Source organism: Ambystoma mexicanum, chromosome 2p (genome assembly GCF_040938575.1).
Source record: "Ambystoma mexicanum isolate Mex_15411 chromosome 2p, UKY_AmexF1_1, whole genome shotgun sequence".
Taxonomy (NCBI): Eukaryota; Metazoa; Chordata; class Amphibia; order Caudata; family Ambystomatidae; genus Ambystoma; species Ambystoma mexicanum.
This window is the reverse complement of record NC_090923.1, coordinates 344,724,326-344,737,718: the sequence shown is the minus strand read 5'-3', so window position 1 is coordinate 344,737,718 and position 13,393 is coordinate 344,724,326. Positions and strand designations below refer to the sequence as shown.

General features: G+C 45.5%; 1 protein-coding gene across 1 annotated transcript in view; it reads left to right on the top strand.

Moving 5' to 3' along the window:
- Window positions 1-13,393, top strand: part of DNAH12 (dynein axonemal heavy chain 12) — a 3,791,933-nt gene that overhangs the window by 830,448 nt on the left and 2,948,092 nt on the right. Inside the window, exon 17 of the mRNA XM_069643677.1 lies at window positions 2,229-2,475. Coding sequence (XP_069499778.1) covers window positions 2,229-2,475 — 247 coding nt within the window. The remainder of the gene's footprint in view (window positions 1-2,228; window positions 2,476-13,393) is intronic.

The following is a 13,393-nucleotide window of genomic DNA, read 5'->3' as shown; positions in this document are numbered from 1 at the left end:
TAGAGCCTGTCGGTGGATGACAGTTTTCGGCTGCTTTGCACGTTGAGGTTTTAGCCGGTAAGCTGCTCTTATAACACTTGTTGGCTTTCTGTTGTTACACCAAAAAGATGCAATTTCCCCACAAAGGCTTCTTGTCACAAGTTTAAGGTTCAATTTAGGAGGATGAATCCCTCCTCCAAGTTGACCGAAAGGATAAGTCAAACCAATTAAAAGGGATTTTCTACTGGGAAGATGACTCACTCCTCATAGCTTAGGTAACTTAAATACAAAGGTCCTCATCACGAGTTGGGCAGTAGCCCTTAAATACGGCGGTAACGCTATTACCACCGAATTTAAGGGCTTCCCTATCATGAGTTGGCCAGTAAGTGGGAGTTTTACCTCCAGCTTTTTGCTGGAGGTAAAAAATGTCCCCTTAGCGCCCGATTTCGGGCATTTTCAGCACCATTACCACTGGCGGTAACAGCGCCTCCCAACCCCCTTGGGTCCATTTGGGGAATGGAAACTTACCACCCAGTCACTACTCGTGATCCAGCGCTAATAGCGCCTGACCGAATAGCGGTAACGCTATTTGCACTAGCGGTATACCGGCGGTATTTCTGCCGGGATACGGCCAGACTTGTGATAAGGTCCAAAGTCTCTTCCTATTGAGACGGTGGAGCGGAACTGGGAGAATGTCTCCCTTCTCCCAGTTCGCGTTCACTTTCTGTATCAACTGGGTACAGTTCCCTCTTGGTTTCCACTAAAGGAACTTTGAACTTTCCTCCTCCTCTCAATGGACAGTTTGGTTTTACACAGTTCAGTGGACTTATGCTGCCACTCAGGGGAAGGTCACTCCCTCCCGAAGTTATTCCATTATTAATCAACTATCTGTTGGTTACAGCTCGAGGTCTTATGTCTGCCTTTGGGTTCAATCAAGCCTGTACCCCGCCTCTCACACTCTGGCCCTGGTTGCACAGCCCATACTCTGTTACCTCTTGGGACCTCTGTGTGCGGCATTATCTCCGTCTGGGGTTGGCAAGTGTGGTGGCCCAGCTTCTCTTGAGCTCTCTTCCTCGTTATTCCCATGGCCGTTCCACGTCTCATGTCTCCCTGCAGTCTCTGCGTGCTTAGAGGACTGAATGGTCCACCCCGGCTTTGAGGTCACGCCACTGCCTCGCCAGTGATTTGGTGTTGAGCTCCTTGCAGTCTCGGTACAGGGCCACCTGGCCCACCTCCAGCTTGAAGGTGTACCGCTGCCTTACTAAAGGTTTTTCTTCAGGTCCCTGCAGTCTAGGTACTGGATCACCCGGTCCACCTCCAGTTTGAGGTTGTACCACTGCTTCGCCTTGGTTCCTCTTGGCTTGGATCCGTGGACGCCGAGCCAACCTTCTGCTCTTCTAGTCTCCAGTGAGGGTCAGCCACCCTCCTGTCACTTCGGCCTTTCTCTCTCCAGTCTCGACCAGAGCTTCCTTCGCTGTCTTTTGACTTCTGGCCGGGCCAGGTTGACAGCCATGCTTGTCCTCCTTCCCTTTTTATATGGACGACTTGTTGGAAAAAATGGCTACAGTCTCTTGTTTGTTTCCGTGAGGTGATCTTCATGCCTCGGCAGCTCTTACTCACCTCAATACTCATAGGAGTTGTGGTGTCATGGAATAACATATAGGGATCGGAGTGTATGTTCTGTAGAATGGAGAGATGGAGTGTAACGGGATAAGGGTGTGATGGGATAGAATGTACTTCCTTATCCCCAAGGAGGGAGTTCTTCCCTGGCAGATTCTTCTGTCTTGCACTGCCCCTAGGGGGATTATTGGGGAGCGATCGCACTGCTCAAGAGAAGGTTCCCCCCTAGGGAGAAGTGGCACCATTTCCGGAATCGTCACACTAAGTAACAAATATTACAATTTTGCATGAAAGGGGTTTCATCCTTTGGGAGGGGGTGTTTGCAACACCCTGTTAGTGGAGCTAGGCAGGCTAGGTTTACTCTAGAGAATCCCTCATTTACCAGGTGACGAATCAGTTAGCTGGTGGCCTACCCTGAACCCCATATTCACAATGCCTGTCCTCTCGCGTAGCCCTTCACATGTGACTGCATAACAGGCCTCATGGATATCCTACAAACACCATTTTCTGTATTGTTTACATGCATATTCATAATAATTTTGAACTAAAGATTACACAGGATCTTATGTTCATGCTGTTGATGCCTCTAATTTTTTTGTTTAACACATGGTATATTTGTCCACTGCTAGATGGATGGATGGGGCCTTTTTGGACCTGAATGGTGAAGTTATGGAAGCTGAAGTCGATGACTTCTTCAGAGAAATTTACAAAATGCAAAGATTATTTCAACAAAGGCACAAGAAGGCTGAGCTAGAAAAGCAGAAGACAGGAGGTCGTCACAGAAGTCTTACAGAGGAAAAATTGGAAGAAGAAGTTAAAGAAAGTCGAACTGCTTTAATGTGTGGCATGATTATGGATCAAATTAAAGAATTTAAGGTAAAGATTTTGAACATGATGCTACTATTAACACATCATATTTCCTTTTATGTTCAATTGTGCCAGTATTTCCAAAGTAAGTGTGGCATGGGCTGGCAAGTATAGCAATTATTCTACTCCCGAAAACCCTGCCACTCAACATTACCTTACCTCAGAACTACGAATGTTAGCAATGCTGTTAGTTTGTTAACACTTAGATTGCAAACAATAGCCTGCACAGCCTATAGATAGGATTGTGATTGTTAGCAATGCTGCACTTGGATGGAATTGTAAACAATAGCCTGCACCAGACCCATACAGGATTGTGAATGTTAGCAATGCCGCAATTAGTTGGAATTGTGAACATTGGCCTGCCCAGACCCATACTAGATTGTGAGTGTTAGCAATGCTGCACCTGGTTAGAATTGTGAACATTAGCCTGCGCCGGACAAAGACAGCATTGTGAATGTCAACAGATCCGCACTTAGTTAGAAATCTGAACATTAGCCTGCACCAGACCCTGACAGGATTGTGAATGTTAGCAATGCCACACTTAGTTGAATTGTGAACATTAGCCTGCCCAGACCCAGACAGGATTGTGATTGTTAGAAATGCTGCACTTAGTTGGAAGTTTGAACATTAGCCTGCGGCAGACCCAGACAGGATTGTGAATGTTAGCAATGCTGCACTTAGTTGGAATTGTGAACATTAGCCTGCACCAGACCCAGACAGGATTGTGAATGTTAGCAATGCCACACTTAGTTGAATTGAGAACATTAGCCTACCCAGACAGGATTGTGAATGTTAGCAATGCTGCACTTAATTGAAATTGTGAACATTGGCCTGCCCAGACCCATACTAGATTCTGAATATTAGCAATACCGCACTTAGTTCGTACTTAGTTAGAATTGTGAACATTATCCTGCATCACTTCTTGATAGGATTGTGAATGTTAGCAATACCACACCGAGTTAGAATTGTGAACCTTAGCCTGCCCCAGACCAATACTAGATTGTGAATGTTAGCAATGCTGCACTTAGTTAGACTTGTAAACAGTAGCCTGCATCACGTCTTGATAGGATTGTGAATGCCAGCAATGCCGCCCTATTAGATTTGTGAACATTAGCCTGCACCAGACCTACACATGATTGTGAATGTTGGCAATGCCACACCTAGTTAGACTTGTAAACAGTAGCCTGCATCACGTCTTGATAGGATTGTGACTGCCAGCAATGCCACACTATTAAAATTGTGAACATTAGCCTGCCCAGACCCATACTAGATTGTGAATGTTAGCAATGCCACTCCTAGTTAGATTTGTAAACAGCAGCCTGTGCCACTTCTAGATAGGATTGTGAATGTTAGCAATGCCACAATTAGTAGATTTGTGAACTTTAGCCTGCGCCAGACCCAGACAGAATTGTGAATGTTTGCAAAGCCTCACCTCCGCACTTAGAATCATGAACATTGGCCTGCCCAGACCCATACGAATGTAAATGTTAACATGTCCAACACTTGTATCACTGTGTACCCTGCTTTCCTGTTCCCCATGCTGTTGCTATATATCCGTATCCCCCTCCTGTCGCTGTAAACCCAGCCCCATGTCTCTATGTGTCCGTATGTCACCCTGTTCCCTACCATCTTATTCACGTGCCTGGTCTCGGGAGCTTTAAAGATAACCATCATATCGCATCACTACGCTTCCTCTCTACTATACACCATCATTCAACTAGAACAAAGCTATACCCCTGATTAATTCGGCCTAGCTGTTCACATACGAATACGACCCCATGAACACCTCATCACCCTAATAAAAGGCAGGTAGCCGAGCACATTCCGGCCTAGTTGCTCACATATGCGTCCTTCAGACCTAACGCAGCCAGAGCCCAGTCTGGGTGTCCACCCACCAGACTACATACATCCAACTGATATCTTCAGCACCACACCTAACTCTAGGATGCAGCTACCATCCAGCGATTACATCAGCTGCACACATATCTGGTGCACCCACGCACCCTACGACACTATCTCTCTCTCTACTGACCAGAACTACGGTTCCCGAGGACGTTCATCCTACCAGCGCTTTGAGGTCATACCAATGATATATAGAGACATGTTAGCCAGCATGAGATTATCTCCCAATTAGCATATTTTTGGATTCCCCCTTGTATATGACATTTGACAATAGGGTCTTTGATTGGGTTACATCTTAAAATCAGTTGAACAGCCTCTCTCTCTCTCTCTCTCTCTCTCTCTCTCTCTCTCTCTCTCTCTCTCTCTCTCTCTCTCTCTCTCTCTCTCTCTCTCTCTCTCCTTCTCTCTCTCTCTCCTTTTTTTTACATCCTTTGATTTTCTTCCTATAAAGGTTATTATTTCTCCCTGGATATTTGTGTGTTTATTGACATTACAATTGTTGAGGTTATGATTTCTTGTGGGAATATTTTGTTTTCTCGAGGTAGAAGCCTGAATTAATTGCCTCTCTTTCTCTAAACCACAGACAAGTGGATATGACTATTATCCATAAATCCAAAAGGCGGGGCCATTAAGATAATGGCAGCTTGTTCTGATAGTGAAAGGAGACAATCACCCACTACTTAAGAGAAGATTTCTCCTCCTAAAGCTCACTCTCATTAATTGTTTTATTCTTTTTGATGACTGCGAGAGGCACAGACACTGTTTTACGTCAGAGTCTCATCTCAAACGGTCACCCACAGGAATGGGTCAATCTAATTAGTACACCAAAGGCTGCTTCACCTATTGAAAACTCCCCATCTTGCCCCAATGCGGTCAACCTGTCACGCCTCCTCTCAATCAGGACATCCCTCAACTTCAAGTAGTTTCTTGGCATCAGCCTTATTCTCTTTTCTTTTTTATTATTAAGTTTCATTGATCTTTTCACAGAATGTTATGGTATAGTGAATATTACTACATAGGAGCTACAATTAAACAATCGTAGAATGTCAACACTACCAGCATAGTAACAAAATATGGAAACCTGTGGGGAGTACCATGAGCAAGGCAACTGGTGTCTTCAGGAGCACTTGCCTTTCTGATTAGGCATAGTAAAATCTAGCCCCCTTGAGTCTGGGCCAGATCCAGCCATCTCCCATATTTCAAAATGCAAAGTCCCATCTTCCCCCGTATCCAATACCCTCTTTGTTCCTGGTACATACATCTTGGGAACTGAGGCCACTGTAGGACTTTCTGTGATGTCTCTTTTCACCACCATTCTGCTCCATAGCGTAAGGTAAATGAAAGGCGTAAGAGCCTTGCTTAAAGCTTTTATACCTTTCATTCACATCGGGCCACATTTTAATGAATGTGAATGGCAGAGAGGAGGGGCGGATTGTTACTTATGATTCCGCCGCACTCTTCCTCTCTGCCACACAAACACCCCTGCTATCGAGTCTACCTGCTTTTCACACCAGCAAAAAGCAGACAGACTCCATAGGAATATATTGTAAATGCCATCTGTCATGCATGCATGGCAGGCAGCGTATATTTCATTTGCACGCCAAAGTGCAAAAGGGCTGCGTACAAACGTCTACGTCACTTTTTTCCACTCCCCTTTCTCACTCTGCCTGCAAATGAGACAAATTCAGCGGCTGGGGACCTGTTCATGCAAAAGTGCAAACGTAATAGATCCCTGCTGCCGAACTACAGTTAACTCGAAAATGAGGCCCAAGGAGTTTTCTTATCTTGCAAAGTTTGAATCATCTGGTATGCTTAGAAGCACTAAACACTGGTTGAAATCGATTTTGCACACCATAACATTGGCATAGACCTTCACCCAGTATGCATAGATATTGGGGCAAGTCAATAACATATGGACAAATGTGTTTGTTTCCCCCACGAAGACAGTGCAGGTGTTCTGCTCTTCCTTCTCTATGCAATATTTCGTGGGAGTATTTGACTTTATCTAAAATTGATTAAGGCAAAATCTACATGAGCTTGCCACCTCTTTAGGTGCCATTGGCACCGTCTGCTTTTCCTTAGCCAACTGACCTATGTCTCCTTCCCAATTGGTTTTCATGTGATACAGGGGTTGAGTTATGAAATATATCACTACTCTATACAGGACTGAGACCTGTTGCGTTCTGCCAATTCACCTCAATGCCATAGTGCCTGTGTAACTCACAAAACGTTGTAGCATCTTGTACCCTCCACATTGCACCACCAGCACTTTAAGACCAAGGGCCTCATTACGAGTTGGGCTGTATTCCCGGCTGTAATACCGCTGACTGTAATAGCCCTAGCACCGACCGGTCTGGTGGTATTACCACCGGATCACCGGTTGGGCCTTGACAGTAAATCCCCATTCCTGATTGGGTTCATTGGATCCAATGGGGAAATTTCAGTGCTAATACTACGGGCTAATACAGCCGGCTGTAAAACAACTTGCACAGCACATGTCCCAAGAGAAGAGGCTATTGCTGTTATAAGTGTGGAAGGGCCCTTGACCTGTCTTTAATTGCTTTTTATTTACTCCCACTTTTATTCTAATTTATTAAGGTATATTGTATTTATGTTCCTTGTAGGCTGCTACGACTGAAGATTGCCAAGCCATTTATAGTGTTATCTTCTATTAATATTCCTGGTAACATAAGGGTGCAGAAGGGGGAGACACACATAGATTTTTATTCAGTATAAAATAAAGAGAAAACCTATCTTTCCCTATATCTATGAGGGGTTTCCCTGCCTCAACTAAAGTGCTAATGGGTCTGTCAGGATGTCTTTGGTAACTTAGAGTCCACCGTCCTGTGTCAAAACGTCCCCATCTTGGGGCCTTACACTTATAACTGAGCTAAAGGTTGCATCAATGTTCTTGGGCCAGGAGAATGACTCCCTCCTTCTGGACTGGATGGCAAAGTTCTGGTTGCAAGTTTTTTTGCCATGGGGAATGACTCTCTTGCCCTGGTTTTGACACTTCACAAACAAAGGATTGCTTATTCTTTAACACTCTGCATCAGAAAGTTCACTATTTCGAATGGATTGTGTCCTCCCACGTATTCCTCATCTTGTGATAATTCGTAATCTCCAGCTTCGCTGCTTCGGAAAAAAAATTCTCGGCAGAGGCCGCTGTGCTCGAGGTGGTGGCGTCGATTGTCCCTCGATGGACTCTGTACTCTGTCGACATCACCAATGGTATAAATAACTCGAGCCGCGCCCGTTGCTTCAGTTCCGTTTTTCCGATCGCTTCGCTATCGAGAACGGCGCGCTTCTATTTTCTGTGAAGAAAATGTCATCATCTTCGACTCCTTCGACACCCAAAACGGGGTTCAAGAAGTGTGTAGATTGTGGATCTAAAATGTCGATCACCGATCCCCACCGGATTTGTCTCGGTTCCAGTCACCGAACCGACGACTGCGGGTCCTGTCAATCCGTGACCGAGAAAGCTCTTCATGAGAGGAGAGGTAAGCTGTCGGTGGGGAGGGAAGCCTCTAAGAAGGCTAGGTCAAAAAGACATAAGAAAGCGACTGATTCGAAGGAATCAGATCGCCATAGGCTCTCAAAAAGATCTCGATCTAGGAGTAGATCGAGACACTCTTCATCATCATCTAAAAAAATGAAGAGGAGACATAGATCTCCCTCATCATCATCTTCTTCTTCAGAGTCGACCGAAGAAATTCGATGTCCGACTAAATCGGATTCGCCCAGTAAGTGGGAAGAATTCCGCAAAAAGATGATGGAGGTTTTCGAGAATGCGGCCCGACCCCCTCGAAAGACCCTCGAAAAAGCCATACCCCTAAAGTCGCTCCATTGGACGACAAACGGAAGTCGAAGACTACCATGGCAAAGACCGGTAGCGTCGAGGAATCTAAAAGAACTCAAGTCCACGTAAATCCGTCGAAGACTCTTCGAGAGTCGAGCACTTCTCCAGTGCCATGCAAAAAACACAAGTCGTCGAAGACTTCGACGAGGCGTCGATAATTTCGACTCCAAAACCAAAAACATCCTCGACACCAGTATCGAAGTCATCTTCGAAGTCTTCGAAGTTTTCAAAGATCCCTTTGACAATTTCGAAGGATTTATCAATTCCTTCGACACAGACAGTAGAGGAAGAAAGGAGATTCACTCCATTGCCCAGATCAGACTTTTTCAAGTCTATGTCAGCAATTTATGAAGAATCTGCTTCAGAAGAGGACGAAGTTACTCCTTTTGGATCCCCAGAATTAGAGTTTGCCAGACCTGATCCTGCAGAGCATGCAGATGCTGGGTACAGGGGTCTTATGACCAGGGTAAATGAGTATATGGGTTGGGGTAATACTTCACCCATTTTTGAACAAGATGACATGACAGATATAATCATCAAGGGACCTCAGAAAGATCCTGTTCTCCCTTTCCACAAGGCCCTTCAAAGGACTGTGGAGAAAAATTGGGAGAAACCAGACAGTATTGCTGCTACAGATAGCACTTTTCCCAAAAAAATATAGACCAGCTGGAACGGATCCTGAATATTTGAATAAACATCCGACTCCAGAGAGTTTAGTCATTCAGGCAGCATCCACTTCAAAACAAACTGCTTATCCAACTATCCCTCCAGATAGAAAAGATAAAAAAGTTGATGCCTGGGCACGTAAAGTTTTCACGTCAGGCAGTATGGCACTTAAGTCGGCAAATGTCACCTGTACCCTAGCCAGGTTTACCCATACCCTGTGGGACTGTATTTCGGTGGCGGCTGATCATATTCCGGAAGGCGAGGAAAGGGAAGGCTTCCTGAATATAGTTAAAGACGGGAAGGAGGCAATGGCGGAATGTCTCCAGTCTGGACTGGATACTGCTGATAGTATCAGCAGATCCATGGCTGCAAGCGTTGTGCTACGCAGATTTGCTTGGTTGAGGAAGTCGGGGTTTGCACCAGACGTGCAAGCTTGGCTCCTCAACATGCCCTTTGATGGCTCGAGGCTCTTTGGCAGAAAGGCTGATGAAAGCCTAGAAAAACTTCAGACCTCGAAAGCGGCAGCTAAATCACTTAGCGCCTCTTTGCGCCAGCCTCTAAAACCCTATTCCGGCTCATCTTCCTGGAGGGGTCATTCTTTTCGATGCTACTCCTCTTTAGGTAGAGGAAGAGGACAGGCTTCTCAAAGGGGCAAAAGAAACTTCCCTCGTGGAGCACGAGGAAGAGGTGCAAAATCAGCCTCAGGAGCGGCATCTGTACCCTCAGCCACTCCTGCAGCCGCCTCCAAATCCCTCTGAGACCTTGTTGCACAAAACACCAGTGGGAGGCAGGATCTCTCAGCATCTGAAGGAATGGCAGGGCATTACCTCAGATGCTTGGGCACTGGAAACAGTAGCCCAAGGTTACTGTCTCCCTTTTCTAAAAAGGCCTCAGAATCATCCACCAGGAGCCAACTCCGCCACAATTCCGGATCCGCTCCTGTTGCAGGAAATTTTAACCCTGCTAGAGAAAGTTGCCATAGAACTGGTACCTGTGGCGGAGAGGAACAGGGGTTGGTACTGCCCATATTTTCCCATCCCAAAAAAGGACAGAGGACTGAGACCCATCTTGGACTTGAGAAACTTGAACAAGTTCCTCAGGAAGGACACGTTCAAGATGGTGACTCTTTCTCAGATCCTTCAGGTATCTCCAACTCCAAGATTGGTTGGTATCATTGGACCTTCAGGATGCTTACTTTCATGTGCCAATTCATGCAAAGCACAGAAAGTACCTGAGGTTCGCGATTGGTAATTCTCATTATCAATTTCGAGTTCTGCCATTCGGGTTGACCTCCACCCCGAGGGTTTTCACCAAACTGTTGGCGGTTGTGGCAGCAAGTCTCAGGAGAGGGAGCATTCACATCTACCCCTACCTGGACGATTGGTTGATCAGAGCAAGTTCTCCAGAACAAGCTCAGGAACATCTTTCGATCACCTGCCATTTCCTCCACAAATTGGGCCTCTCCCTCAATTTCAAGAAGTCCCAGATGATACCATCCCAGAAGCTCCAGTTTATCGGAGCAGTCTTGGACACTTCCTCGGAAAAGCCTCGCCTCCCGAGGTGAGAGCTCTCCACATCCAGCAGATGGTAACAAAATTCCAGAATGCCGGCCTTCGATTTTCTCAGGTTGCTCGGCCTCATGGCATCCTGCATTTTCCTAGTACCAGAGGCCAGGTTGAGAATGAGATCCCTTCAATGGGCACTCAGAACTCAGTGGTCCCAGTTCTCGGGGAACATGTTGGATCTTCTGCAAGTCCCAAGCGCAGTTGCTCAGGATCTTCTATGGTGGGCTTGCAACAACAACATTCTCAAGGGAGAGTCTTTTTGGCAACCAATGCCGGAGATAACCGTAGTGACGGACGCCTCACTCACGGGGTGGGGAGCACACACCAACGATCTGACAATCAGCGGTCGTTGGTCTCCATCAAAGTCCAAACTACACATCAACCTTTTGGAGCGGAGGGCAATCAGACTAGCTCTGAAGGCCTTTCTGCCCTCTGTACAGGAAAAGAATGTCCTGATAATGGCGGACAACACGGTGGCCATGTACTACCTCAACAAAAGAGGAGGAGTAAGGTCACTATCACTGTGCACAGAGGCAATGCAGCTATGGTTCTGGGCAATACAAGAAGAAATCTCTCTATCGGCAATTCACCTAGCCGGAGAGAAAAACACGGCGGCGGACGCTCTGAGCAGGCAGAGCACGGTCTCTCACGAGTGGGAGAAAGCTCAAGAAGTCCTTCTGGAGATCTTCGCCCTTTGGGGAACCCCTCAAGTGGATCTGTTCACCACCGCGATCAACCGGAAGTGCGATCAGTGCTGCTCAAGGGAATTTCCTCAAAGAGGAGCTCTGGGAGACGCATTCGTAGTGGAGTGGAAGTTTCCACTGCTGTACGCGTTTCCCTCAGTCCCCGTGATTCCTCAAGTAATCAGGAGGTTGAGAAAGTTCAGGAAAACCATGATCCTAATTGCCCCGGATTGGGCCAGGAGGACGTGGTACCCGGACCTTCTAGACATGTCCATCTGCCCTCCAATACGTCTTCCGCAAAGAGAGGACCTTCTCTCGCAAGAGGAAGGTCGGGTTCTCCATCCAGAGGTCAAGACACTCAACCTTCACGCATGGTTCCTGAGAGGTTGAGATACAAGGATTGGGATCTTCCGGATGACGTAATGGAAATCTTGCTTTCGGCCAGAAAACCAGCAACAAAATCTTTGTACCGATGTCGCTGGAACAGGTTTAGTAACTGGTGCAAAGACAAGGATGTGGACCCTTTTCAGTGTGGCACCCCAATGGTGCTTTCTTTTCTACTACATCTAGCCAATCAAAGGTTATCTTGCTGCGCTGTCCATTTTCAAGCGCTCCTTGGAAGAGGTTTCATATTTCAAAAGACCGTTAATCATTCAATTCTTAAAAGGGCTTACTAATGTATACCCTCCAGTACCTTTTCAAGTACCAACTTGGGATTTAAATTTAGCACTAAAATTCTTGACTTACATACCTTTTGAGCCTCTGCATTCATGTCCATTGAGGCTTTTAACTCTAAAAACTGTCCTTCTTGTGGCCCTATCATCAGCCCGCAGGGTTAGTGAACTTCCGGCTCTCTCATGCAAACACCATATACTATTTTTTATAAGGATAAGGTAGTCCTTAAAGTTAAACCTTCGTTCTTACCAAAAGTAGTCTCGGACTTCCATTTGTCACAAAAAATAGTACTACCAACTTTTTATCCTCCTCCTCATCTGGGCAAGGAAGAGGAGAGATTACACAGACTAGATCCCAAGAGGGCTCTTAGTTTTTACATCTCAAGGATGGCTAAATTGAGACAAGATGACCAACTATTCGTGGGTTATACTGGTCATAAATTAGGCTTATCTGTAACAAAACAGACCATTTCCCGCTGGATCATATTGGCCATAGTTGAATGCTACAGATTAGCGGGAAAAGAACCACCAGATGGGCTTCGTGCCCATTCTACAAGGGGAATGGCTACTTCTGCGGCTTTAAAGAGGGGAGTCCCAGCAGCAGATATTTGTGCAGCTGCAACCTGGAAAACAATGCATACTCAAATCATTATTGTTTGGATACTGCCTCCTCTAATGAGGGTTTATTTGCCAAGGCAGTTCACCTTATTGAGTTTGTGTTCATTTTGTTATAGTTTCGTGCTTGTAGCATATGGATTACCCATATTGTTCGTTTCAGTATCTTGGGCTCCCGTTGCAATTTCAATCCGTTGAATTTTTTACGATCGATTAAAACACCCGTGCCTTATGGCATCATCCAACGCAAGAGGACAATGGACTGATGGTGAGCGTATGCCTAACCCGGAAGTTTGAGATTTACCCAAACATGGTTTTCCTTATTTTTCACCACTCCAATGATTTTCTCTCTAAAACTGGTCACTGTAGCTACTTGAGGCTGGGTTGCTTGTGGCTTTGGATATTAATGAAGTACGAGTGTCTAGACTAACACCAATTAATGTTCTGTCTCTAGGTGATTATAGATAGACTGTGACATACAGCCTAATGTTCATATGTAACTGTGCAATTGTGCAGACAATTACAGACTGTAACATTGCCTTTAGAGCTACACAATTCTGATTTCTGTTTCCTTATATTTTTTTTCTACATTTTCTTTATTTTAGTTCTTTTGTATGAGCTATGGCTCAGGAAGAAGAGAATTTACTTCTCGAAATGCGTCAGCCGTCCACAATGAACTGAACCTTCTCTGTCACTTGCGTTTGGAATAAATAACACATGTTCTTATATTCATACAATTGACTGTCTCTTTATTAATGACCAAATCTGATAATGAACTGTGAACAAGTTTCTTTGAACTAATGTGTAGGCGTCTTCTTGATGCAATATAAAGGTGTGCAGGGGACGGCAGGGTTCCAGTTTGGATCCTCTTTCTTTCGCTTCTATTTATTTTCACAGTTCACAACACTTAGGGGCATGTCTCCCTTCCCCAGGCCTTTCTCAGACTTATTTCAGAGTTCACAA